The 27215-nt window shown below is 46.9% G+C and overlaps 9 protein-coding genes across 9 annotated transcripts; 6 read left to right on the top strand and 3 right to left on the bottom strand.

Annotated features, from left to right (window-relative positions):
* Positions 1–1441: 1441 nt before the first annotated feature.
* On the top strand, positions 1442–3542 carry GLAREA_04000 (uncharacterized protein; the record flags this gene model as incomplete). The annotated part of the gene is made up of 4 exons (XM_008084253.1): positions 1442–1659; positions 1711–2020; positions 2069–2229; positions 2279–3542. The coding sequence occupies 4 exons, from the start codon at positions 1442–1444 to the stop codon at positions 3540–3542; spliced, it is 1953 nt and encodes a 650-aa protein (XP_008082444.1).
* A 233-nt stretch (positions 3543–3775) lies between these two features.
* Positions 3776–5015, bottom strand: GLAREA_04001 (Inosine monophosphate dehydrogenase (IMPDH); the record flags this gene model as incomplete). Its single annotated transcript, XM_008084254.1, has 4 exons — positions 3776–3922; positions 3972–4617; positions 4683–4944; positions 5003–5015. 4 exons carry the CDS (start codon positions 5013–5015, stop codon positions 3776–3778), a joined length of 1068 nt encoding a protein of 355 aa, XP_008082445.1.
* Positions 5016–5560: 545 nt separating this feature from the next.
* Positions 5561–7280, top strand: GLAREA_04002 (Dihydropteroate synthetase-like protein; the record flags this gene model as incomplete). The annotated part of the gene is made up of 3 exons (XM_008084255.1): positions 5561–5974; positions 6024–6232; positions 6281–7280. The coding sequence occupies 3 exons, from the start codon at positions 5561–5563 to the stop codon at positions 7278–7280; spliced, it is 1623 nt and encodes a 540-aa protein (XP_008082446.1).
* Positions 7281–7996: 716 nt separating this feature from the next.
* GLAREA_04003 (uncharacterized protein) lies at positions 7997–10214 on the bottom strand (the record flags this gene model as incomplete). The annotated part of the gene is made up of 3 exons (XM_008084256.1): positions 7997–9212; positions 9263–9724; positions 9820–10214. The coding sequence occupies 3 exons, from the start codon at positions 10212–10214 to the stop codon at positions 7997–7999; spliced, it is 2073 nt and encodes a 690-aa protein (XP_008082447.1).
* A 313-nt stretch (positions 10215–10527) lies between these two features.
* On the top strand, positions 10528–12642 carry GLAREA_04004 (uncharacterized protein; the record flags this gene model as incomplete). The annotated part of the gene is made up of 1 exon (XM_008084257.1): positions 10528–12642. The coding sequence occupies one exon, from the start codon at positions 10528–10530 to the stop codon at positions 12640–12642; it is 2115 nt and encodes a 704-aa protein (XP_008082448.1).
* A 1388-nt stretch (positions 12643–14030) lies between these two features.
* GLAREA_04005 (uncharacterized protein) lies at positions 14031–15575 on the top strand (the record flags this gene model as incomplete). Its single annotated transcript, XM_008084258.1, has 1 exon — positions 14031–15575. One exon carries the CDS (start codon positions 14031–14033, stop codon positions 15573–15575), a length of 1545 nt encoding a protein of 514 aa, XP_008082449.1.
* Positions 15576–16100: 525 nt separating this feature from the next.
* Positions 16101–16998, top strand: GLAREA_04006 (uncharacterized protein; the record flags this gene model as incomplete). The annotated part of the gene is made up of 2 exons (XM_008084259.1): positions 16101–16240; positions 16290–16998. The coding sequence occupies 2 exons, from the start codon at positions 16101–16103 to the stop codon at positions 16996–16998; spliced, it is 849 nt and encodes a 282-aa protein (XP_008082450.1).
* A 1303-nt stretch (positions 16999–18301) lies between these two features.
* On the bottom strand, positions 18302–19255 carry GLAREA_04007 (Metalloproteases (zincins), catalytic; the record flags this gene model as incomplete). Its single annotated transcript, XM_008084260.1, has 1 exon — positions 18302–19255. One exon carries the CDS (start codon positions 19253–19255, stop codon positions 18302–18304), a length of 954 nt encoding a protein of 317 aa, XP_008082451.1.
* A 5698-nt stretch (positions 19256–24953) lies between these two features.
* Positions 24954–26975, top strand: GLAREA_04008 (RNA-binding, RBD; the record flags this gene model as incomplete). Its single annotated transcript, XM_008084261.1, has 2 exons — positions 24954–25328; positions 25380–26975. 2 exons carry the CDS (start codon positions 24954–24956, stop codon positions 26973–26975), a joined length of 1971 nt encoding a protein of 656 aa, XP_008082452.1.
* Positions 26976–27215: the final 240 nt, after the last annotated feature.

Below are 27215 nucleotides of genomic sequence, written 5' to 3' on the forward strand. Positions count from 1 at the left end.
ACGTTTATCGGCATAGGTTCTCTCTCAAGTTTCGGACTTCACACTCACTTGTAATCATGTGCAGAGTTTGGATGGTGTGCAAGACAGACTACATCAGGTAGCTGCCACCACAGAAACTCCTTTCAATCTTCTTCACACCCTCTCAGGCTTCATATACTTTTGTTTTCTACCCGAGCACACTGGAAGACGAAAGCTGATCTGCTGCCAGACTGATCTTCTATGCGCAACAGCACAACAGCCAACTACTTAACCGCCTGAATACTGACAGTCGATCGCTTTTAGAGTGATTTCATATGTTTTTTGTTGCGTACCAATAACCGGTGCACCGATGCAACTTCGTGGCAGTGGCAGAGAGAATCACTTATTCTTACCAGTCAGCCAAGCGCCTAGCGGCTGTTATTGGAGCTCGTTGTACAATGAGTGCGAAGGATCATTTCACGTACACTACTGAAGGATTGCACTTGTGAAGCGTTAAGCATTTTCACAATTCGATGGGAACTCGGGGTGTCTCTGGTTCCACGAGATGGACTCACATCCTGGTATGTAAGTCTTGGTCGTTCGGGTTTGATTGTTGAAATGACATGGCGGATGAGGAGTAGAACTTCAATATGTCCCAGATTATTATAGAGAGAGGGGAACATGTCTAAAGATTGGGATGACCGCCAGCAAGTATGGCGGTATTGTTTCCATGAAATACTCAGGATGGCCGGCTCCATCGCTAATGACTGAACCTCCGGGTACAGAATCCAAACCAAGTTTTGAGTTCATTTCTTTAGAATAATGCTCTGAGTAGTGTGTTCAATCAATCAAGCGACTGACGCCTCAGGAGGAACTTCGTAGTCTACTCCGCAACGCTAAATTCGAAATACCGTGGAGCCTTGTTTGCCCCCTACGTAAGCACGACTACTTTCCTTATCAGAGTTCTTACTCCAGGTCGCAGCCGATTAATCCACCGGGAGGATTACACTCCCGCGCAAAATCAGCCCTGTATCCATCTCAAAAACATGGAGTTCCGACGAACCTTGGCAGTTTGACTTTCGAGCCCCTAAGAAATCCGACCAACAAGACGACGAAGCTTGATTAAGCGAGCCAACCAAAACGACCCCCTTTTTAGAAGGATTCCGCCGACCGAACAGGAGTTTGCAAACTTTCTATACAGCGAATCATCGCCCTGGTAAAGTTCCGATGCTTATTTCCAAGTACCTCAGTACTATGTTTATATGCAGAGCCTCCAAGCTTAAAGATCCTCCTGGCAAAAGGTAAAATTGGAAGTAAGTTACACCCTGGCGATGAAACTGATCGTGGGCAGTTTTATACTTTATCATTTCCATTCCAAACTTCAGGTGCGTTCTCAAAAGGCCATTAGAGTTTCCATTTCTTTCTTTCTCATTTCATTTCTACATTCATTAATCTTTCGCTTATTTTCGTAATTTTATTCATCATGAGAGTCACTCTTTTCCATGGCCTGCTGGCAGCCACTATACCTTCGTTTTCCGCGGCTCTTACACCGCTTGTTGCGCACCACGTGCGGAGTGTTGATGTTGCGGAGAGGAGACATCTTGATATGACTGAGTTTCCGTATGTTAAGGGCAGGGCGACGGAAATTGGAAATTTTGATCTAGCCGAGACTTTTGAAAAGGATAAAGTTTTGGTCAAACTGTGAGGATCTCCTTGATACGCTCATTCCATAAGAAGCTGACAGGATTCAAGGGCAACTGGAGCAGCACAAGGAGCAGCCAGTGAGCAGTTATCTTTGACCGCGACCTGTGTCTCTTGCTTCACCACTGGCACTGCAGTTGTCACCACCGATGGATTAGAGAAGAACGATGATATTCTTGGAAATATCGTCGATTTTATCAAAAACCCGGATCCTACAGATCTGATTGTTGAAGCTCTAGACTTGGCGATAGAAGTCAAGTTAGACAATCTGGGTGGTCATTTTGAATTCAATATTGCCTTCGCTGCAGAAGGCACTTTTACGATTCCGCTCTTCACACCGGTAACGCCGTTGGGACTTCAGGTATGCATGGAAACACGTGAAAAGTGGACGTATACTGATTTAATATAGTCTCTTGATGGCGACAACAAGATAGGGTTGATTTTCACCATCGAGCTGATACTCACGGTAGATGGTGCTGTTGATTTCACGTCCGGTTTCGATCTTTCCTTCCCAGATGGCGCAAGTTTCATTCTTAACGCCGTCACTGGCGAGCTGATATCCATGAATATGTGAGTCTGCTTACCACCTTCTGGGCGAACTCTCTAATACGAGATATAGTGCAGGAGCTGAAGTCACCGCCATTCCAATCACTTTCAGAAAAGGAAATGCTTGTGTGACAGCCATTCTTCGCATCAAATTCGAAGCCGCTCTCGCCCTCGACGTTTTCGGTCAAGGCTTCGACTTCGGAGCCGGTGTATTCTTCGATCCTCTCCAATACCAAGCTTGTATCACGCTCGACCCAGCAGCAACCTGCCCCTTGGAATTCACACAAAACATATTCGCAGAAATCGGAGCATTTTCAAATGCAAACGTAGACATCGGTGCTGTTAATGTCGATTTTGGAGCCCCAAGTGTCGTGACAACTTTCTTCACGGGCGAATTGCCAGGGACATGTCTGTCGACTGCGCTTTCGGCTGATGCCACTGCTACGAATGTCGTCGCGAATGCTACATCGACGGCTGATGCGAAGGTATATTACACTGCTCACCTCGAGGCTCCTAAGACATCTGCGAGCGGCGCTGGAGGGATGTATCCCACAGGTGCGGTAGGATATAATGCGACGAACCCAACAGCTGCACCGAAACACAAGACCGTATCAATGGGGAAAGCGACCACCATTGCAATGCTCCCTCCAAAAAACACTACATCCATGGCCCATCCAGCAAAAGCCACAAGTACCCTCAAAGCCATGCTCCACGAGAAGAAAGACCACATCATCTCACCCTCCCCAACGCCCACCCTTTCGCACCTCACTAACACCACGACCGACGAGCTAATAACCCGGACAATATGGCGCACCGAAACTATCACAATCACCTCCTGCGCATCAGCCTACACAATCTGCCCCTCTCACCTCGCCACACCCGTCTTTGAAGTAATAACACAATCCTACGTTACAATTTGTCCCGCAGCTCAATCGTCCTTTCCACTCACTCAGCCTGTTGCTTCAACTATGGTTCAAGAACTCATTGAAGCACACCCACTCACGGAAGCTCTTATTTCAGCACACATGACTGTTGATTCGCCTATGCCGACGGCGATACTCAATGAGCACTCCACGTCCGTGATTAGTTATGTGGTTCCGACGGAGATTATGACGGCGGAAGTGATAGAGAGTAAGAGTAGTAGTGTGATTGAGAGTACCCTTGCTGTAATGAGCACGATGGATGTGACGAGCATTTCTGTGGCGACTGGGACGCCGATTTTGCCTGTCAGGAATTCGACGGGGGTGAGTCCGGTGATTGCGAATGACGGGGGTAGGAGGAGTGTTGGGATGGTTGGTCTGTTGGTTGTTGGTGCTGTTGTGGGGTTGGTTTTGTAAATGAATGTGTGATAGAGGGAATGGGTTGTATATAGAGTTCGCATTAGATGAGAAAAGTAATAAATAAAAGAATCGGAAGTTTTGATAAAGTCCGAAAATTGGGTTTGAAAAGAGGTGTTATTCAAGACCATGATGTATTACCATCTAAGAATCTAACACTAAGAGTACATGCTTCCAACCGATCATATATGCATAAGCAATCGCCCCAGACGCCATTTTAAGTTCCTCGCCGTCTACAATTTCGAAATCATCTTCTCACCCTTGTGGATCCAGGCGACAGCATCATTAACAAGCTCATCAACGACGGCCTTGGCGCTCTTCTTCTCGTTCACAACAGCTGCAGCTTTACCCATCAGGAACGGACGAGCGTTATCCATGGTCTGTTTCACTATTAGGAATATCCTACAAACTCGTTTGGTAAGTACTTACATCGTCGTCAATATCATCACCGAGGGTCTCGAAGTCGTGCTCGACTGGAATAACACCCTTGCTTGTGAGTTCCTTGATCTCAGCGGCGCGGTTTTCTTCCCAGTTGGCAATATATGGGTTTGTTCGTACTCTTAGCGGCCGCCCAGTGAAGATGATTGTTCGGACATTATCATCATGGCCTGCAGTTCTAACAGCCTCCTGGTGGGCCTTTGGTGCTCCGGCCTCATCAGTCAGGATGAATCGGGTTCCTACCCACACACCGCTTGCGCCCAACATCAGCGCAGCAGCAACGGTCTGTCCATTATATATTCCACCAGCTGCAACCACCTGGACTGGCTTTCCAGACATAGGACTTGTCTTGCCCTTGCAAAGCTCGACAACTGCTGGAATCAAGACTGTTGTTGGAACATCGCCAGTGTGACCACCTCCCTCACCGCCCTGTGCGCAGATGATGTCGACACCGAGTTCGAGGCATTTCTTTACGTGCTTCGGGTGTCCAATCATGTTCATGTACAACACACCGGCCTTGTGGAGTTTCTCCACGACATGTTTTGGTGGAACGCCAACCGCAGATACGAATAATGCGGCCTTGCTTTCGATTATGATGTCTACGAGCTCGTCGAGCTTTCCTTTCGTGTAATCATAGCTGGTTGACAATACGTCAGCTTATACCCGGGAATAGTAATCATTTTTTGCCTTGTGTAAACTTACTTGGTCTTTCTGGCACTGCCACCAACCTGTGGGAGAAGGAGATCAACACCAAATGGCGCATTCTTGTTCTTGAGGAAGCCTTTCAACTCTGCAATCTGCTCTCGTAGCATATCAGGTGTGTAACCAACTCCTCCAATGACACCGAGTCCTCCGGCATCTGATACGGCAGCAGCGAGCTTTGGGCCGGCTGCTACGTTCATGCCAGCCAGGAATACTGGATGGTTGATCTTGAGCAGATCAGTGCATGTTGTGCGAATTTGCTCTGCGGTTGTGGTCAGTACGCTGTCTTACGTTGTATATCTTCACATGTGATTACTTACGAGGAGATGCCATGATGAAGAATGTGGTTGTTTCCAGTAAATGTGTGGAGAGAGGGTATGTTATAGAGAGGTAAAGCAAGACTCTGAGATATCAGATTTTGGGAGTGGTAGTATGTGCGAGGGGTTGGGTGTGATTGTGTAGGATATTAAAGGAAACCTGGAGGAGAATCCTCGAAGGGGACCATCTCGGTCTCCACACGTTAGCCGGCCATGAATCTGGGGAAGGCCAACTTGCCTCGGCTCAAAGGTTGGCGCAGCACATGATCAAAAAGTACGGTCGCCGAGACATGTAACAAGCTTCATTCGATTCATTTAGCAAGCAGCGGACATTCACAGACGTTCGCTTAAGATATATTTCACTCTTCGTAACTAAAGGATTGTTATCACGATTGTCTCTCTCCCAAGACTCTAGTGAAGCTACTAGCCTGAAGCTGCAGGACATGAACTCTATCCGCTTGGAGTATACATACAGGTCAGGTGACCGATGACTAAGCCTTCTCCGTTGATGTTTGCAATAATTCACAAGACCACATTGGCGAACTTTGACGGATTTGCCCAATGCGAAGCGTCCTTATCAGACGCGTCTTCAAGGCGAGGGGCTTGTCCTCTAGCCATGTCGTCTGGTCGAAACACCTCCGTTTTCTGCTACCTATGAATTGTGCCTCCGTCCGCCACCATAGTTCTGGTCCGGGGAACCAGCCAAGCACCCCAAAATGGACCCAGCATTCTCTCAATGGCTACTCAAAAAGGAAGATCGAGGAAGCAACGAAGGAAACAACAAAAAGCAAGTCTTGGGTTAAGGCATACATTGCACTAGGTAGTAACCTAGGAGACCGCATTGACTGGATTGAGAAAGCTTGCAAGCATATGAACAGTTCTCCAGAAATCAAGCTGATCAAAACTAGTAGTCTTTGGGAAACTGACCCTATGTATGTTGTTGATCAAGACAAGTTCATAAATGGTGTTTGTGAAGTGAGTTTGTGTATGGCAGCTCTAAACTCATTAATTAATCTTCTGTTAGATCTCAACCACTCTCGAGCCTATCGAGCTTCTTGATACACTTCAGCATATAGAGGTATCTCTAGGCCGCAAGAAGTTAATTGATAAAGGTCCTCGGAATATTGATCTTGATATCCTCTTCCATGGGGATTCGACGTACAATGACCCAAGGCTACAAATTCCGCATCCTGGTATTTCTGAGCGGGAGTTTGTTCTTCGACCTCTGGCAGAGTACATTACCATCATCTGCAGTAAAGTTCTCTTACTAACATAGAATAGAATAGCTCCATTGAAACCCCTCAACCCGGCAAGTCCATGGAAGACAGTTCAGGACTCGCTCAATTCCCTACCCGTAGACACCCCCTTGACGACAGTCACACCTCTAGGACGCGATGCAGAACCTATTCGAGGTCTTAAAGCGGATCGCAAAACCCATGTTATGGCAATTTGGAACATGACCCCTGATTCTTTCTCTGACGGTGGCCTGCACTCCGAGGTTTCTTCTGGAAATCTTGGCCGTTTGACTGCTCTTACTGAGAGCACCGTCCAGCACGGAGCGCACATCATCGACGTCGGAGGCCAGTCTACTGCGCCTAAAACCGAACAGCAGCCAACGTCCGTAGAAATTGAGCGGGTTGTCCCTGTAATCAGATCGTTGCGAACCTCTGAAAGCTTTACTGGGTTAATCAGTGTCGACACATATCGTGCCGCTGTTGCTGAGGCTGCTATCGAAGCCGGCGCAGATATCATAAACGACGTTTCTGCTGGTCAATTAGACCCAGAGATGCTCAAAACTATGGCTCGGCTTGGAAAGACTGTCATCTTGATGCACATGCGAGGCAATCCCTCTACCATGGCTCAAGCTTCCATGCAGGACTACTCGCCCGACGGACTCATTCCAACCATGGCAAAAGAACTTCTCGCACGCGTCGCTGAGGCAGAAGCCGCGGGTATATATCGTTGGAGAATCATTCTCGACCCCGGAATTGGATTTGCAAAATCACAAAGCCACGCGCTGGAGATATTACGACGTCTCGATGAGTTGCGCGACTGGCCAGGTCTGCAGGGCCTTCCTTGGCTTGTCGGAACGAGCAGGAAGAAGTTCATTCAACGTATAACTGGCGTCTCGAAGCCAGATCAGTCGCAATTTGGTACTGCCGCCACTGTTTCCGCGGCGATTGCCGGTGGAGCTGATATTGTTCGTGTTCATGATGTGGAGCAGATGGCGCAGGTAGCTAAGATGTCCGATGCTATTTGGCGGGTTTCGCAGGAGAATTGAGCGGATCTATGGATTGTAAATACCCCGGACGCAATATTAAAACATTTAATGTCGTATATTTCTTGTGTGTTTCTGAGCCTCGGCACTATTATCATGTTTCCATGCGAGCATACTTTGGCACTTTTGAATTGACCTGCCATTGACGAGATAAGCGGCAGGCTAATAACTAGGATGTTAATCGGACTTGATAACACATCATCCTTTTTTGTCAACAGTGTCAGTAAATCCAAGATGTTCGGATCGTCTTTTGAATTCCACAATAATCAGAAGTTGCCATGGAGAAGAACTATATCACTCTTTGTAATCGCCAATTTCCAGTTTGTTAAAATGATACGGCGCCTGTCCTGTGTACTGGGAAGTTATGTATTTCAAATAAGGACATGAGTTAGTCGATCTTCCGGCTATGCTCTGGGTTCACGTTGATCTCATCAAAACATATTAGTATGCGTTGCAGTTATACTTATACTTTCATTTTGTTGAATCCTTGAGAACAGCCTGAGCACGTAAATAGAAACAGGTTGTAAAAACGAGGCTCTAGCAGCAGAAACTCAATCACTTAGATTGATGTTGCTCCAATGGCTATCGAGTGAACTTATAAACAGGATTTAACTGACCATGAGAGCTGCTATAAATCGAACAGGAAGTGAAAATTGTTCACAAGTTGGACTGGTTTGGTGCTTTGTGTAAGAGGACAACCGAGATCAAAACCAACTAATCTAAATCATATGAAGCACACATGTCTCAGCCATTCCATCCTGTTTATCCCATACATCTTCTTGAAACAGCTCGCTATCCTTTCCAAAAACCGTCGCAACACCCACCCGCAGCCACTTTGTTTCGCCATTCTTGATTACTGACTCAAACACGAGACCGGAGGGTCTGCAAAGGTTATCGACATGCATATAATAGAGCTGTCGATCTGATAGTGTCAAGTTCTCCTTATCATCCAGATCAAGACGTGCTTCTCCAATCTTGATGTATTGTCCATCTTCAACAGCGTCGTAACGTTCCCGCGGTGTTCCAAGGCGAGTTGTTACGCTTATCTCATTCAGTTGCGTTTCAAGCTGAAGTGATGGCGTTCTAACATACAAATCGTGTGGAAAATTGCTTCGAGAACCATATACCCAGCGGTCATCCTCATCGCATTCGAGCACCAGATCAATTGGCAAGATCGTTGCTTTGACCTTGAGGAACTTGTTTTCGTCGCTTTTACCAGATCCAATTTCCAGCACCGCAAAGTCATTATGGAAATGAGACGGCTTCGCAAAGTTCTTGAACTCGTTCCAACCAAGTCTCCCGTCTAAGGCTGCCCATGACCAGCTTGGTGCTCTGTATTCTTTGGGTTTCTCAATAGCTCCGTCTCTGACTTGCCAAAGTAGGCCATGCTGGAGGTATTCAGACCATAAGCCGGCATAATCGATGTACCTATCTTTGAACCCCTCGGTACCTGTAGACATTGCAAATGCAACGCTGTAAATAGCTGTTAACTTGTCGAAGCCTTTAGTGAGTTTTCTGGCAGAGTACTCTTGTACTGTCTTAATCCAAAGTCTGTATAGGCGGTCTTTAGCGTCTTCTTTGTCTTTGGCACTGTGTGCTGCATCTGATCTGGGCCACAGATCAAATTGTCTATACTCAGGGATAGGTTCGTTTTCTTCGGAGCGACGACAAGTTCGGCATTCGAAGTATATCTTATTCTTGCTAAAATGCAGCATTCGAGACGACAAGCGGCGTTCTTGCATTGTCCAGCCTCTTGTATTCCAGAGACTGTCCTCGACATCGCCGTACCAAGTTCCGGTTTCGACGTCGTCTTGTGCGACGAGCACGATGTGGCTAGGCTTTGAGTCAGGTTCGAGACAGTATTCAAGCTTCGCTGCCGCCATATTGGAAAGATCCCGCTTTAAGAAGCCATCGTGAGTAGAAGTAGCAGAAGTACTAGGTGGTCGTGTTAGTCTGATGATCAAGTGATGTGTAATAGACCTTACGCGACGATAGTGACTTCCGCAGCACTATACACTTGGAACATGGTAGCTGCTTCTCGACGCCAATCCTCCGCGTCATCTTGGATAATGCATAAAGAGTCGATCCATAGATATCTTAAGCCTAATGCGCGGGTCAAGACGACGGCTTCCTTGAAATTTCTAGGAAGATTTGACATCGGAATATTGGTTTTGAGATCATCGTAGTTTGATTTGAAAGCTCTAAGCGGCGCGTAATAGTTCACGTCTCCCCACATATGACTGAGAGCCGTGTAAGGGACGGGAAAGTCCGCGGTTTCGATTAGGCGGACATTAGGGGGTTCACTAGGACTTCCTGTGTCTAGAACTCGACTAGGACACCAATTAATCATTCCTGCGAGGCATTGAGGATGGTCCAATTTGCACTCAGCGATCCACTGTGTCATGAGATTGACATTTTCGAGGCCAAGAGTTTGACGACTAGGAATTCTTCGTCGTAAGATATCATCAGTTCGTTCAAGGTCTGTGTCTGAGTCAACGCAGAGCTTCAAACTGAAATCTAAAACTTATCATGCGAATCAAACGTCTTAAACCCGATGACCCGGCCAATATCTCCATGCTGTTTGCTACCAAGTTTGGGCATGAAAGTTGTCAGAGGTCCAAACTCCATTCCTAAGCTTATTACAGTGTTTGGATTTCCGCTTGAGTCTTCCGAATGGGGAGCCAATGAAAAAACAGCTTTGTGGATTTTGATTTTTCCATCCCAGCTCTCTTCCAATATGTCGTTCCACAGACCTTCTTGCTCTCTTATCGGACCAACTCCCCATTCTTCCATGGGTCTCGCAGCCCAGGCATACCTGATAGTTTTTCTTAGTAGATGGCAGAATCCGCATCCTGCTTTGGCAGTGGCTTTTAGTGAAGGAAAGTCTGGGTATTTATCGATACGACTATAATTGGTTTTAATCAGATTGTTGCTCATTTTTTGTTGATCTGGCACGATCAATGAACAGTACTCGCATGTTTTGCTGGCCGGATGTTCTGATATGTTAGAGAGATTATAAGTAAGTGGTATCGGCTTGATCAGGCATCTATATGTTGTACTAGCAATGGTGGCCATCTTTAATCACGAAGGATTGAAGACTTTTTGCCAGGGAAGGCTTCATGGTGCATGCATGATTTCTTTTGAAGCTGCGTCCGCTGAGTGGCGCTTTTGTGCTACTTTGATAGGCTTGACAGAATGTTGAAACGAGAACCTCATTGCGCAACCACCTCCAAGAAGCATTTGGTTGATCATGGCATCACGGAAAACGTTAAAAGGGAAAGACATTGTTATTGTTGAATGCTGCCGGGGATGCCAGGGCTGCTCCCCGAAGTACGACTTCCGGCTCAAGAACGATGAAATAGTCACCGTGCTGTGTGGGGTGCCAGCCGTTGGAGTGAAATACAAAGCGGTGTCCTATCTCTGGGGCGATGTTTCTGTCGGGGTGGAGCTGAAGTGTCGAAAATGCCCTAAAACGAAGGTAGTACCTATGCGAGACTCGAAGAAGCTCTTGGACATCCTAGAGTTTGTCGGGGGAGGTTGCAATGTGTGGCTGGACGCGTTGTCAGTCGATCAAGATGATCCAAAAGATAAAGCAGAGCAAATCATGGTTATGGGATACATATATCGTCAAGCTGAAACCACATCAGTGTTTCTTCCGCAAACCGATCAAACGGCGTACGAGACTTTAAAAGAGCTCGCTTGTACGTCCGATCACATATACCGCCTTCTAGGAGATGTCACGACTGATACCGTCGAGACAAGAATGGCGACCAATTCTGAGTTTGCGGATGCTATGGAAACACTGGTGCCCAAATATCTAGATTCCTTAACGGCGTGGGAGACGTGTACTTCGAACTGGGTGTATGGAAGTCGAGCGTGGACGTTTCAAGAGTGGACTCGCGCCGCGGAAATTGAGATTACATATGAAGGCATAACCAACGAATATGGACTAAAAAATATCAAAAATGTCGTCGTAATCGCGTCTTCGATCGTTGAGCAGTATAGGATGCAAAGACTCAGAGGTCAACCGTTGACAGAGCAGCTCCAAGCTCGAGAGGAGAACGGGCGAGTACGGAACCGAGTCTCGACGCTTTTTCCCTTTCGGAATTTTCTCATTGCCGATGACGAGGAGAGTCCCGATACTCAAAGAAAATTAACTTGTCTTTCATCCCTGCACTCAGTCGACAGCGGAACATATGTGCATCTAGAAGAGCGATCCAGCCGAGCATCTGAACTCCGGTCATTGCTTATTCTTGCGTTGTCGTCTATCGATATCTCAAAGCGAAACGCAAAGTACGAGGCTGATCTCGTAGCCTGCTGGGCTTCTATGTGTAATATTCCTTATGAATATAATCCCGACGACGCTTTTGTCCTTGCTCTCCATAAAGTCATTACAGCTTTGAGACAACGCGGGTTCAGGATATATAATTTCCATGTTAACACCTATGGTGACGAAACAGACTTAAAGTTCATGGATTATGCAGCTGCCATGTGGATGCGAAATGGAGTTGGAGAACCGTATTTTTCAGGATCACCAATGCTTATTGGAAGAGTTGATACTATAACGCACTTAGAGCATTGCCTTGATAGCCATCATGCACTTCATGATGCGGCACAAAATCTGGTATTGCAACCCTCCTTCGACATCGAAGTGCGAAAGCTTGAGGGCTACGAGATCGCTGCGCCTATCAGATTGGACGATGTGTCTGCCTTTTTGGCACACTTCCGAGGTTTGGTTGCTGGTAAAGCGGATGGAAAGCAAGTATTAGATGTGGTTGACAAAGTCAAAGAATTGATAATAAATGTCTCGACGGACACACCAGGCCGCCTTGCAGATTACTTCTTAGTTCCAGTTTCTATCACAGCAAGTGACTCGGGTTTGGATCTGAACTTCTCTGCCTGGGGAATCTATCACTCTCGTCTTCCTCTGTCGGATATCTTCATCGCTAGAGAAAGCCTAAATGGAACAATCATCCTCGCTCAGCATATTTCGGATAGCGAAGTCAAAATAATTTGCTATATGAATATGACGCATCAAAGGTATGGAACGTACCTTATCAAATGCGATGAGGACGGTACCGTGGATATAAGTTTCCGCAAGGTTGATCCCGATATGCCGCAGATAGGCTCTGAATGGGACTTAAGCTCTATCCTTGCTGATATCCCTGGCTCACAGATGTTCGACATGCCATCGTTGTTTGGCACCACTGGAGATAGCTTCCATCCAAGTTTAGGCTCCATGGAAGTTTTAGACGTTCTACGAAATGTGAAGGTCGAGCTCGGAATGCAAAACTACAATCTCACCAAAGGACACCCGGGTCGACATTCCCAACACAGATTTGTACAACAATTCTGCGAAGATTAAGACTACACCTGCCGAATCTAAAGGCGTGGGTGCTCGGTGAGCGCAGCTAGATCAAAGCCCGCCACAAAGAAGGTACTCGTATTGTGAGGAGGGTTGATTTGTGGGCTGGCGGCGATGGAGGTTATGAGGTGGCCCGCCGGGTACGAAATCTAAATATTGAGGATGGACATGTCTCGTGCAGGGTTTGGTTGTGGCTAAATCGAGAAGCATACAACGATTGACCGGTACGCTAGCAGTTAACATATACGTGATTGACAAATTGAGTTTGGATTGGTGATCCATTTCGTAGTATTTCATCTGATGAAAAAATGATGATGTTGACGACCAGCAGAATAAGACCACAGCAGGACTTTGGGATGGACCTCGGTATAACCATCTGAAAAGGGCTAAGTCGTCGGCGTTAAGTCTACCTGAAACCCCCTAGTTGGGAGCAACGACATCTCCGAAAATCAACCAATACTCCTTCAATTCAGATCTACTTTTATCGATGTTATACACCTCTCGCTCCTGAGCTGATGACAACTTCTTTTGATCTCTATGATACTGTTCAAAGGATTTGAGCAATATCTGCAGTGACCCTGTGAACAACTTCCTCCTCGATGGAGCTTGAGAACATCAAGATTGCCTAACATCAGTTTTCTGATTGAAATCGTCATAACGATCTCAAATTACTACTAATGGCTGTATCTCTGCCTTTGGCTTGGTTCCATTTTTCCAGAAACAAAAATTGCCCAATTCTTTGTTCAATGATGTAGTTGCGCTGATCTTGTGAGCTAGTTTCGAAAAGAATCGCCTCCCTTCGTAGGGCAAGAGCCCAGATTGAGCTTCGAGGACCAAAATAATACAGCTGGTGTTCTTCACATTGAAATTCAATTGGAGTGAAAGTAAGGTAGTGTTGACGTTTAAATATCATGGTTGCTCTGTCAATTAGGTTTGGATGAAGCTTGATATCAACAGCCCACACTCTCCTGGGTTCCTAGCCGAATGACATACCCCCGAGTCTGCTCAGCAGGCTTGGTAGCCAGGTCCTGTCGCGTGTGGGCTAGGATTTATTTTCTTTGTTCTGTCTGCAATTTGCTAATTATTTGCCCTCAAGTTCGTTTTGGTGGTCATCAGCCTATGAAAGGAAAGTTCCATCTAGACAAAGAGAGAAACCTACCGAAGTCCTGGGCACCTTTTCCGGATAGTGACAAGATTACTTCTTTGCAGTCGTATTATTGTCACACGTTTCATCTATTTACTGTTTTATTCCTTAGTATCTTTCCAAGAATGTACGATTGCATCTTCAGAGCTCGCTAATTGGAACACGAAGACGACTGAGACATTCGCTTCTTTGCAGTTGCGGTATTTATTTCAAGCTAGTCGAAGATTAAATTTTCAACTCCGCCATGCCTCGTCGACCTGTAAGACTCGACCTAGTAAAATCCACGACGCCTTCAACCACCTCACCACTCACGGCACCGCTATCACCCTGCTCTCCTCAGACCCCTCTCACGCCATTAACACCACCTCTACGACTCCATCTCCGAACCCTGATACCTTCACCACCCCTCTCGCCACACTTCCTGGCAAACCAGCCAGACGTTCCTCGGCCTTTGCTATGGCGATGTCATAAATGCTACCGTCTCTACCCACTCGGCGTTACCCGCCGGTGCTTGGAAGATGGCCATGTATTCTGCGCGATGCCAGGAAAAGGAAGACAGGGCTGTACGGTAGAATTCGACTACACTGCCTGGGCCAAGTTCAATATATGGCGGCGCGAGCATGCGAGAAAGAGAAAAGAAAGAGGAAAGGCTAGGCGTCAAGGAACGGGATTAGCCCATGTGAGCAGCACACCGGCAGTAAGTGGAAATCAGAGCATATGGATCGAGGAAACACCGGCAGATCAGATAATGCCCGAATTATCAGAAAATTACCAACAATGGCCAGTATTCAGGCAATGGGACTGCTGGATGGAGTGCAACTTTCCTTCCGAGTGTCACGGATTTCGTCAATGGCAAGCTCGAGAAAGACGAAGAATGAGCCGAACGAATAATTACAAGCCTGTGCCTCTCGTGGACGAACAATGGCTGGAACAAGAGCAATTACGTGCCGAGACCGAAGCGCAACTCAAGGAATTCTTTGAAGAAGAGGGTCAAGATAGCAGTAGCAGCGACGAAATTGATAGTTCAAGCTGTTACAGTGCAACGGGCGATGAACTCGAGGAGACTACTACAGATGATAAGTCGTTGAAAGTGCATCCTCTGTTTCATTCGGCATTTAGCTTTGGCAAGAAGAAGAAGGCGGCAAGTCCGACTGCCACGGGAAAAGCCGCTGAAACGCAAAACGTCACAGGAAACGTCCAAATCAGAGACTGCGATGGCCTAGGGGAAGAAAGCCATCGCCATGAATACACGCGGAGCAAACGTCGACGAAGTATCGAAGCCATCGCTCTAGGAGAAACACCATCAGCGTGTCTAAGCATGGACAGTCCACCAAGTAGTCCTCTCAAATCGGAATGGGATGCAAATGAAGCGATTCCTGCGCCTGTGGAAGAGGAGTCGTGGGATGATATTGGTCTTAGCGATGATGAAGAGACGAGTGAGAAACAATGGCTTAGAGAGATTGAACGGAAGAGGATTGGTGAGTGGGTACAACTTGCTGGAATTGAAGCGGTTGAGGCGCCAAAATCGCCTGAGATGGTGGAGAAGATCAAGGTTTTCGGGTTTCCGGCAAAAGTAGCTGATTGTCAAGACGGGAGCTCGGATGGGGAGACGATTAAACCGAGTGATAGAACCATACAGCAGACGGATGAGCAGAGGACGAAAGAGTTGGATGATCTTCGTGATCGCGAGATGATGGAGGGTCTAAGAGCTAAGAGCATGTTTCTACGGACGTTCACAGTTGAGGAGGGAGAGGAGAGATTTGGTGATGAGGCAGATAGTTATTTTTGAGGTTTGGCTGTATATTTTCTCTGCATCGTGGTACAATTGAAGTATGAAATATTGTTATTCGGGTTGAGCAACATGTTTTAGATTGTGTGGGACAAGCGAATCTGATGTATCTTACAAGGGAATACCAGTATTACTGAGTAATCCTAATAATAATTTAGTCTACTTCCACTCATTGAGAATAGAAAGGTAAATATTTATCGGTCTTGACTATCCTACATCTCGCTTACAGCACTCCTGCCTCAAAAGATATCATAAATTCTCAACATTTGGTTTCTGATCTGCTGATCCACGAAACCACATATACCTACAAATTTCAGTATGTCTACAAAAAACGATAAGAAATAAGATTCCAGATATTGAATAAGATCGTCGATAAGTAGGTTGTTTGCGGCTAAGCAAGGCAGCAATGCATAAGCCGCTCAGTCCCACCCTTGCTCATCCTCACAACATCCCATTCAAAAGCGAATATACACTCACATCCCCCCTCCAACTACCCACTCACTCCCGCTCAATCCCACATAAAACATGAAAAAATTAAAGAACAAACTCACCTCAAAACTACAACCCTCAAAACCCTCAGAACCAAACCACCCACCAACCAAACCCTCAAAACCCAACAGTCTAGAAATCCACACCCTATACTCAGACCCGCACCCAGATATCGAGTACATACCTCCCCCTTCAAGCCCCCACAACACACACTAACAACCACAGCATAATCGCCATCCACGGCCACAACGGCCACTACACTGAAACCTTCACCCACCCCACCACCCAAAACAACTGGCTCACCACCCTCCTCCCAGCCCTCACAACCAGCACCGGCCACCACCCGCGCATCCTCTCCTTCTCCTACACCAAAACCGCCGAAGCCTCCCTTGGAACCTCCTTCATCGCCTCCTCCTTCCTCTCCACCCTGGTCTCCCTCCGTCCCGACCCCTCCCGCCCCATCCTCTGGATCGCGCACTCCTTCGGCGGACCCCTGCTCCACGGGCTCCTCAGTCTCGATGGTGCCGAAGGCGTAAACGATATCCGGGTCGCCACGAAAGCGATCTTGTTCTTTGGGGTGGATAAGGCGGGGGGCGGATGGACTAACCTCGCGCTGGCGAGTGAGGAGGCGGGGATGAGTGCCGAGATGCGGAAACTGCGGGCGGAGGTTGTGTGGTTAGGAAGCAGCGAGGTCAGATATCGGGAGTTGTTTCGGGAGAGGGGGTGGTTTGTGAGGTTTTTCTTGGAGGGGGGGGAGGGGGAAGGGGAATTGACGCAGGAGAATGTGGTGAGGTTAGGGAAGAGGCATGGGGAGATGGTTAGGTTTGCAGGGGAAGAAGACGAGGATTGGATGAGGGTTAGGGATGTGTTGGTTGAGGTTTTGGAGAGGTGTTTTGGGAGAGGGGAGGGGAAAGGGGTTGTGAGAGATGAATGAGATGTGAGAGCGGCTTCGAGGAATTCTTGGGTAAATAAGGGCGGACAAATTATGCCGAAGTTCGATGGTACCAATAATATCAATTAAATTCTATCCAATTATGTCAAAATCGGATGGTCGTGGTTTCATACATCGCTATCTTTGATTCTTTGCCCAGGAGTACCGTAATTTGCATGAATTATCGTCCTATAGTGAGAATACTTATATCTTTTAGCTCAGACAGTCCAAGACCGCCCATAACTTCAATACTAAAACAAATCGATGTTCTTGCATATAATTTGGAACCCATTTGTCCCAAGAAGACATTGCTTTTTTAATGGCACATCTAACCGCTTTCTGACGCAAAAACCCAGTGCTCGCACACCACCTCCTTACATAGAATCCGGAAGTCTGGAAGAAATCTTTCCAGTGTTTTCATCCCTGCAGACATCGGAGAAAGCAGTGGCCAGATTCAAGAACAATCTATTAGCGAAGATTGTAGAACAAACTTTATCATAAATGAGATATGATCATGCTTTCTTTACTTTGCACTTTCTGAAGATTTTTCTTTCTTGTACATCACATAGTAGACATAGACCATATCACATGGGAGTAAAGGATTTGCAGGGAGATTGACGATGAACGTGTTAATCCTCTAGATCTACTAGTTCATCACTTCAAACACGTACCTTGTTAACATATTTACAAGGCCGATCAGTAGCAGCAACATATTTTGTGAACAGCCATCAGCGTCAATCTCACTCGTCAAAAACCGGGTTTACTATTCTAATTGCACGAAGCAACCAGCCGAGTTAGTAGCAGAAAAGCTGAGCAAGCAATAAACAAACACAACGATCTGTCAGGCTCATTTCTTCCATCTTTCATTTCCTGCTCTGCGTGCTCCAAAGCTAAAAGATACGTGTGGCTTTCGTGTGTCGTATCGAAATGATGGAGGAGGCACTGTCACGCTGCCAGATCGATACGCGAATCGTGTGCAGAAATGTGAGCAGAGAATTAATGCTATTAAAAAAGCATGGGTATACTTATTCCGCAACCTCTTTGTGATGTTTGTTCTTGAGCTGAGAAGGGTATGTCGTGGTGGACAATATATGTCGCAGTGGACACGATTGGCTTGACCAAGAACTAATGTCGTGTAATTCACCTATCATGTGCTCGAGAAGACGTTTTTAAACCGTATATTTGTCGGCATATAGAGTATCCTATTTGGGACATATTAACAACTGTCAATTCCTAATCTCTCTTAACCGAATGTACGAATAACCGACCACTGCTATGTCCCATATTTCTTGATCTTGCCCAACTATCACACACTTAGTGGGTTCTGTGCTCTGAGAGCTTCCAAATGCTCCTCGGTGGTTGGCGGGTGTATGGATTTGAATTTTCGGTGGAGATATATCGCTAACCCATCGTAAGCCAACGAGTCTGCATTTAGAGACGTTATCTGCGCTCCATTTGATCTAGCCAATTTATAGCATGCCTGTGACCCATATACATAGTCAATTGCATCGGAAACTACACCGTAGTGCCATGTCTCGTGCAGCATCGTCTTAGCGGTCCTATACTCAAAGTTGGCAATTCTCAATTGACCCTCCTTCTCGTCTTTATACCTTTCAACTTGCTGTTTTAATGTCTCATATTGAAAAAATCTCGGACAAAATAAGGTCGTTTGTACCCAATAACCGCGTCCCTGACGTCCAACATGATATTTGGTCGTAGCAGTAGTTTCAAGTTGCGTTCCGTCTATTCCCGTTCTGCATATTAGGCTAGGGTTTGAAGATTCCGAGCAACGCCAGACGATAATATTTTTATCTTTCATTAATCCACCGAATAGTCTTTGTATCAGCTTAAAGCTGTCGGCAATATACTTTGAATGATCACCTGCTGAGTTCCAGTCATCCCCTAGCCAACAAGAATGCGGAAAGTCGTAGTTGTAGTCCCTAAAGGTTGTAGTCTGTGCCGCTACTATGTCCCTTGCAACTCTCCATGCGTGTTTAAGGATTAATTCCTCTGCACCTGTACATTCTGGGTCTAGGTATGTGCTTGGGAACACATACTTCAACGGAGGAAATGGTAGACCACTCGATGGATCGATGTAGTTCAAGTTTTGGATATCAGGCTCATCCATGAAGACAACAGGCGCTGGCGATGGCTCGGCGTCGGGAACTTGTCGCTGTTCAATGGTGGTCTTGTGCGAGGAGGGATGTGTAACGCTGAAGCCGAGACATATAAATAACACTAATAGAGCTGTGATATACATATCGTCGAGTAGTGAGTGGAGTGGCTTAATAGTCTATGATCGGCATCGTTGGTTGTTCTCTTAAATTAATTATTAGATACGGGAGTGATGTGAGGAATAGAATAGTTCGAATGACAGGATGTACCTGTGTTAAGAGAATGATCCTTTACAGAAAACATCCTTTTTGGGACATATTAAGAAAGCTATAAATAGTTGATTTCTATCTCTCGACAAGTACACAAACAGCCTAAAAGAAGAAGAATGGACTTAGAAAGATATTAAAAAGTAGCATAAGCGAGCACTTAAGCTACTGTATATTCACGGAATGTGCAAATTAAAGCGTTATGAGTTAAATAAGCTTAAACTTTCCAGGAGAACGTTTCATCATTCAGCGAGAGAGGACAGACAACTTCGATGGTTCGGTATCGACGAAGTAACCGAGAGAATCTCGATTCAACTAAAGATCAGCTGAATTCATCCAGCTGTGCAACCACATTGGACGATTGATTAGGACTCGACATTTGTGTCAGATTAACTTATCTCGTTCAGACCTTGATGTAAGACAAGTAAGCCAGATAGTTGGTTTCTCTCCTAATATGTTTTTAAAGGTACGGCTGTGATAGACAGAATATTAGATCAATTTCAGAAAGTGATAAAGATGTACATGTATTGTTCATCAAGGGACGATCGGCTTTCTGGGCCAAGTGAAGATAAGAAAGGGTGAGTTTGCCATTTTGCCGAAATCAATAACTGAAAGTAGTTACCTAATTTTGATTATAACTGACTATGGTGGTGAGGTACTTTGTGTAGCGAAAGTCTCAGGATAACGTAGGAGAATAATCCTATCAACCCATATCAACGCTACTAGGTGAAATGTTCGCTCTCAAGACCCCGTAATTAGAGGCACTAGACTTCTAACCCGAGAGTGCCTCACCATAATGGGGAAGATAACTCATACCATAGAGTATTCAGGAGGTTCTGCACTTATTTTGTCCTCTGCGAAAGATGACAGGCATCATGTGATGTGCAACGACACTTTTTGTCACGTCTTTCGAGTTAGCAATCTCCAAGGAGTCTTCATCTAATTTCCAAAATCACTCAAGTGGGTACTCATATACTAACATCTCCAAAAGAACCCGCCCATGCAATCGTCATAGACCACCAAATCAACCCCCTATCACAGGTTATCAGTCCAAAAGTGTCAGACGCATCACATGACCAATATTGACCCAACACCCCACGGAATGACCAGGATCTCGGAAAGAGTGGGATGTCGCTGATGTGACGCTGATGCCCGTTTGGAAACGAGGTAATCTGGGTGGTTCGAGAGGGAGAGGAGAGAAGCAGGTCGTCCTTCTGCGGCCACGGCATGAAGGATGATCGTGCGTGAGCGAATCGGAACGCTGCGACGAGGGAGGAAAGGCAAACTTGAGGAGAAGATGGTTCGTGTAACTCTGAGGGAAGCTGAAGGGTTGGAAGGAATCTGACATTATTGGGAAGATGTCGTGCTGTATTGTGCGACTTTGTTTGTAGGGATTGAACCATGTCGGAAGTGCACTTAGACTTTAAACTTTGAGCTTTTCATTAGTTCCTGTGGTAACAGTCTGCAGATCATCATGCGGTAGTTGGGCGTTGAGTTTGATGTAACGGTTGAAGCTTATTGCTGGAACAACAGTAGGCAGAGGTAGGATTCATTTAGAATACTGAAATCCGGATGCTAACATGCGTGTATGTAGAGCGATTGTTGCGATAATGTCCTAATGCGGAATGAAGCCGTTGATAAGGCCCAGAATCAGAGAAACCGGTAGCGTGCACAGACTTGACCAATGAATTAACTTCGTGGCATTGTAACAAATTCGAGTCCTTCTAAAGGCATTTATTAGCCATGTAACCGTTCCAGGCATGGAGAATTAGATCAGAGACATCTGACGTCTCCCGTACTTTAATCTTCCTTGATCTTACTCTTTTGACTCCATGAGCCTTGAGGTCTGCTTGGGCTGAAATTAATGATCTGTGGAAGGCTTCCGGTAGGTGGTCGGTATATGGCCGGAACAAGTCCCGAGGCCGTTTAGAGCGCTCCGGATCGCGCTTCGAAGTACCCCTTTCTCTTGAGCGGCGTTCACGTGGGTGTTTCAATTGAAGTGAACGTTGGAGGGGTGGTGCATGATGATCTCCGAACCAAGTCGTCGTTTGGAGAAGTCCATGGAAATTGAATGTGGAGTTTGGAAAAGAAGCAGAGAGCGAGAAAAGAAATGAACTTTGACGCGGTCTCAAAGACCTTGCCGACTGATATTGAAAATGCGGCAGGAATATCATTGACCATGGTAATATCAGCTTTTTATTATCATTGCGTGCATCTCAACCCAACTGATCTCGATCCCCTCCCCGCCTCTTGACCTGTGCTCATTTCCTCAACGCCTCGGAATTTACAGCCGCAAACCCTGTGCCAGTCGTCTGATCTCCAGAAGAAGAACGCGGCGCGACCCGAGTTGCTAGATATGCCCTAAATTTGGGAGAAGAACGCTTGTTGCAAAGCGGCCGCACAGAACTGAATCAACTTGAAGGAGGCGTTGCTAGGCTTGTCTCTAGTGTGATTTGTTTTTGTTTTGGCTGGCGTCATATCATTTGAGAAAAAGCAAAAGAGATGCTGGCGTTGGGCGCCATCGTCCACATGGCAAGTGGAGTCAGGGTCTGTGACTTTGTGGTCGTTGCCCCGACTTCTCTAGAGGATTCAGAATCTGACAGTTTTGTTTACAAGCCCGTAGACTCGGGTGTTGAAGTACAAGTACCTTGCTGGTACAACCAGTAAGCTTCCGTGTGATGTGAGGAATGTTTGTTACTTCTAGAATGGCGTTTTGACACTTTGAACTATCGAATTCAATCTTAAACACTGCAGTGTTAGTGCTTTATGCGGTGAGCTGTCTTCCTTTTTCCAGAATACTCTCTTCACGACGCATGTCCTAATGCTAAAGAGCCATAGGAGGCAGCGAAGAATTATAGCAAAGACTGCAATAAGACCAACCGACTATCAAGGGGTCTTGCCCTCGCATATCTTGAAGCACGACGAAAAGCGACACGTCGTTCTTGACATTGTCGGCTCCGCTGCAGATTAGATTAATACTGGGAATGATGTAGGTGGGAGGGTTTGAAGAAGCATATAAAGGTCAAGTATATCCCTTAGCTGCAGGTTTTGCTGAGCCCGACCTCGACATCAACCTCCTCTTTCGAACATCCGCGCCGCTGCATCCGCAACACGAAAGAAGAAAGTAGTTTTGTCGAAAGCGCGTCTCTGCCGCCTGGTGCCACTGGGACGATCAGCTTTGGAAGCGCAGAGCGAGGTCATCTGGGTCGAAGTCTGGCGTCGCTGTCGTCCAGTTCACCTGCTTCTTCTGCTTCGTATTCTTGATGAGTCCTCTAGAGTGAAACCGGTCTTCGTCAATCCAGAGGTCGACAGACCTTGTTGTATCTGACCAACCGATGCTACAGGAACGTCTTGTCATACACTCGATGAGCACCAATAGGCGTGTGCTGCATGCGATGGTTCGCCTGTTTGGACATGCTGCAGTCAGTTGCTGCACCAGAGGATGGGCCCGTAGAGCCACTCACTCCACTAGAACATGACCCCTTGGAAGCCGTGTGGCTCAATGTTTAGCGACGAGTCTGGAGTCAGGAGTCAGAACGGGCAACTGGAAAACAATTACCAATGACGAGACAGGCAAGTATTGCGAGTGGAGGCCAACTGAGGTCCTTGGTATCTCTTCTGGGGCTTCTGATTTGGAAGTTATATTACCGTCCGAACAGAAATTTCAATGCAAGGATAATACGTTGAGACTTCGAGCTTGCAACGAAGGACTTCTCATACTGTTCGAACAAGCATCTGCCCCTAAATGGTCGGATGGCCTGCGACAAGCGAAGGATACCAATTCCTAATAGCAATGTACAGGTACATAGAACTACAGTACATGGTGTAAACGATATGCTTTCTACGCAGATATATTTCCTCAAATGCACTAGAGCTTCTTCGGTCGCCTGTTACATATGTGCCACAGTGTGTGACCGGAAGTTCAATACCTTCATTGTCCTCGGGATATTTGTTTGTCGGACCCCACCGGTGCTCTTATAATTGCGCCTTCATTCAATGATCGACGTTGATATTTTCCCGACTCCATTCAACTACAACCTCAAATTTGAGAACCCAGTCTGCCGGGTCTACCAGCTATTTGCCCCTAATTCACACCATTTTTGCGTATGTCAAACGACTGAACTGGAGAGACCACGCCCTCGCGGTGGACAAGATAAGTGGCAGTCGTAGCACGATATTTGCTTGGAACAATTAACAAAATATACGATACTTTGTCAAGTTCTTAAATAGATATAATATCTCCGACTTGATTTCAAATGACATTCCAATTTCAGCTACTTATCTGCACTAAAGTATATTTCAAGTTTACAGGATAGCAAGGAGGTTCTGCCATCTATTTTGTCTAGCTGGAGACCGCCATCCCACTGATCCCAGAGTTTGCTTTGTACACTGTTATAGTCCCAAGTCAACTCTTGGGAAGTACATCGATCTTTAGCACTGTCTGTACCAACCAAGAATCGTCCAAGTGAGAGCTATGAGATCTGGAGAAACCGTAACACAGCGCTCTGCAGCCCAACGTCCCGGCTTTCGCACTTGTATGCAGCTTTTGTGCAGCATTGGGTATCCTGAGCGCCAGGCCAACGAGAACTTAGGTCTCCATGTCCGTGGCCACCAAGTGATACTCGTAAGAGGATTTGCCTTTGTGAGAAGTGACAAGAAGTTAGTAGAATATGATTGCGCTATGTGTGAGTCGTCCAGATCGAAATCCTACGCAGCCGGATGGACGAAATGTCGAATTCCATGCACAATCTGCAGTCTCGATCATGAGATGTAATTAAACTCGACGAGCTGAGCCTTTCTCCCCAGCAGCACGAGCAGCTCTATCAAACGTTGGTGGTCGTGAGATTTATGCACTTCTGTTCCTTGCCAACTCCCGTCCTCGTTCCCCTACTCCGTACCGATGACCTCCTGGCCCCAAGCTCTGCTCGCTCTGCACTGGTGGTCATTTTCGGACCCGCACTTGCATCTCCATCTACCCCTAAACGACCTAGCGCTTCTGCTCCCTTCACCTTACGTCTGTCTAGTCTTGCTCACAAAAACCACCAGCACCCAAACCCATTTCCTGTCCTCCTCCTCACAGACTGCGACTCCTTCTTCTTCCATCTCCATCGCGAGACTCTCACACCTCGAACGCGATCTCGACAGCTTCTTCGCACCCGCCGAGCGCACACGATTTCACGACGAGCGCCCCCTTACGACTGAACGACCTGTCGCGATTTCTACGTACCACCCGTCCGCCAGCTGCACGGAGAAAAAGGTTTCCCCAGCGAGGCAAGTACCGAAACCACCACCGTCCCTCGTCACGAAAGGGCATTTTGAGCTCTCCAACCAACATCGCGCCCACGACAAACCCTCCCACAGCTACCCGAAGCTCAACTGCACATCTCCCTTATTGTCCTGCCGCAGCTACTGCAGTCGTCCTAGCTGTTGGAGCTTCAAACAGCTCGGGGCAGACCAGGCATTTTCGAACAACGACTGCGTGCCACTGCCGGCTCCTTGCATACCTTGCAGGCCGAACAAAAACATCCTCTCTCTCAACCATAGCTCCCCAGCTTTGCATCTACTCAGATCTCCAAGATGTCTCAACAATACCCTGATATGTATCAGGACTTTTCCTCCAACCGCTCTCCCGGCACCTCTCGTTACAACGGCTTGAATACCAATTTGAATCGCCAACCCTCGAGACACTTTGACAACTATGGCTCGCAACAGCTTCAAGGATTGTACGCGCAGGAAGATCATTCAGGAGGACGGTACGATAGCGCTCCACGATTTGACAGAGCTCCGCCTGCGACACTTCAACACACCAACAATTATGCTTATGACAACCAGACATGGAATTATGGAGGTGGAAACGTAAACTCTGGTATGAGCGGTATCAGCGGCCTGAGCACCATGGGCGGTACGGGTCGTGTCAAGCCTTCGAGTGCGCGCAGAACCAATCTTCCTTCCGTAAGCTATCTTAAGAAATCGTCACTTCAATTATTGTACTAATCTATACAGAGCTGGATGGATTCTAGCCAAATGCCACCACCCATGCCAAACACCGGTCTTCATCAGATCAATAGCCACCAGCTCAACAGTCAATACAGTCAACCGCAAATGCAGTCACATCATCCTCGAATTTCTACTCCTCCTGACCACGATGAGCTCATTCCAACTGCTATCGTCATCAAGAACATTCCTTTCGCCGTCAAGAAAGAGTCGCTTGTTGCCTTGATGACAGAGATGAACCTTCCTTTGCCATATGCATTCAACTACCACTTTGATAATGGTGTTTTCAGAGGGCTAGCTTTCGCGAACTTCACAACCCCAGAGGAAACATCCACTGTCATAGATGCTATGAACCACATGGATCTACAGGGACGTAAGCTAAGGGTTGAATACAAGAAGATGCTACCAGCACATGAAAGAGAGCGAATCGAGCGCGACAAGAGAGAGCGTCGTGGCCAACTAGAGGAGCAACATCGCCCGATTGGAAATGGCTCCGCACCACCTCTTCATTCTCAGACGTCTATGAACTCGCTGCACTCGAGCCATATTCCTGCCTCGCCATCCCCAGTCCAACTTCGTGGGAAAGGCGGCGATTATCACGCAAGCAGCTCAGGGCCAACAGGCAGCATCGCTGGGGTTGACATGAATGATCCTTCAACACTGGGCTATTTCACCGAACTTACTGTCTTCAAGACTGATTCAAACCGCGAGATTCTAGTTTTCCCAAGTACCGTTTCCCCCCACGATAGAAAGATCATTCATACTCTCGCACACAACATGGGTTTAGAGCATCGATCCGAGGGTGCTGGTGATAGCCGATGTGTTCAAATCTTCAAAACCCGTCAAAGCACCATCAGCCCTGCTGTTCCGTCTATTCCTCAAACATTTTACAACAACGAGCGACGTGGGCTCAACCGAGCTGCTACCATTGACTTTGCTGAGAGACGAGAAAACGAGGCCGGATACTATCCCCACACTCTAGGCCGCCAGGGATCTGGACTTTTGGACATTCCTGCCTCTCCAGGCTTAGGACTTAGCGCGGCTCACAACCTCCGAGCTGCGAAATCATTCGCTGATTTACGTTCGTATACACCCTCACCCGCTCAGTCTGTTGCCAGTTATCCGACCAACCCTTCTCAAAATATCGCTCGATATACTGACTACGGCCACTCCTCTGCAGCATCGGGAACACCAAACCTGACACCAACCTCGGCTGGAGGCCAGATGAATGATCGCAACGAAAGCTTCCTCGTTAATGGGTTGAACAGCATGACCATTGGATTTGATCGTCCTGCCGTCAGAGCGAATGGACGGATTGGCCAGGAGAGGGACAATCATCCTTCCAACGCCGGCCCAATTGGAAGCCACCGCCCGGTTAATGGGAATACCTACGATGACAGTTCGCGAAACGGTACTTCGGCAGTTCCAGAACGACAACCTCGTGGTCCAGTCAGTGAGTGGGGTTCTGGATTTGCTAGACCTCGTCAAAATGGACATCGAAATCAAGGAAGTGGTGAGCTTGACCTGAACAGTATCGAAAGAGACTGGGATGATAACAGAGTACAAGATTCCTCCGATCGAAACGCTAACGGTCGATACCATTGAGCAATCCTATCTTCCTTACCCGAAGCAGAACACCAAAGTGACCAGCCTTCTGGTACACCACCGCGATTAGCACTCGAGTCATCGCCACCTCTACCGCTTAAGCCATCGCTACCCATCCCAGATCTCTAGCTCGCTATACCAGTCATCACAACATATCATGCCTTGATCTACCGCCGTCCTACCTTTTGCTTCCTCACGCATGTTTTGCTTAGTTTACTTTACAACGTCTCTCCTCTCGGC

The sequence above is a fragment of the Glarea lozoyensis genome, assembly GCF_000409485.1.
Source record: "Glarea lozoyensis ATCC 20868 chromosome Unknown GLAREA2, whole genome shotgun sequence".
NCBI lineage: Eukaryota > Fungi > Ascomycota > Leotiomycetes > Helotiales > Helotiaceae > Glarea > Glarea lozoyensis.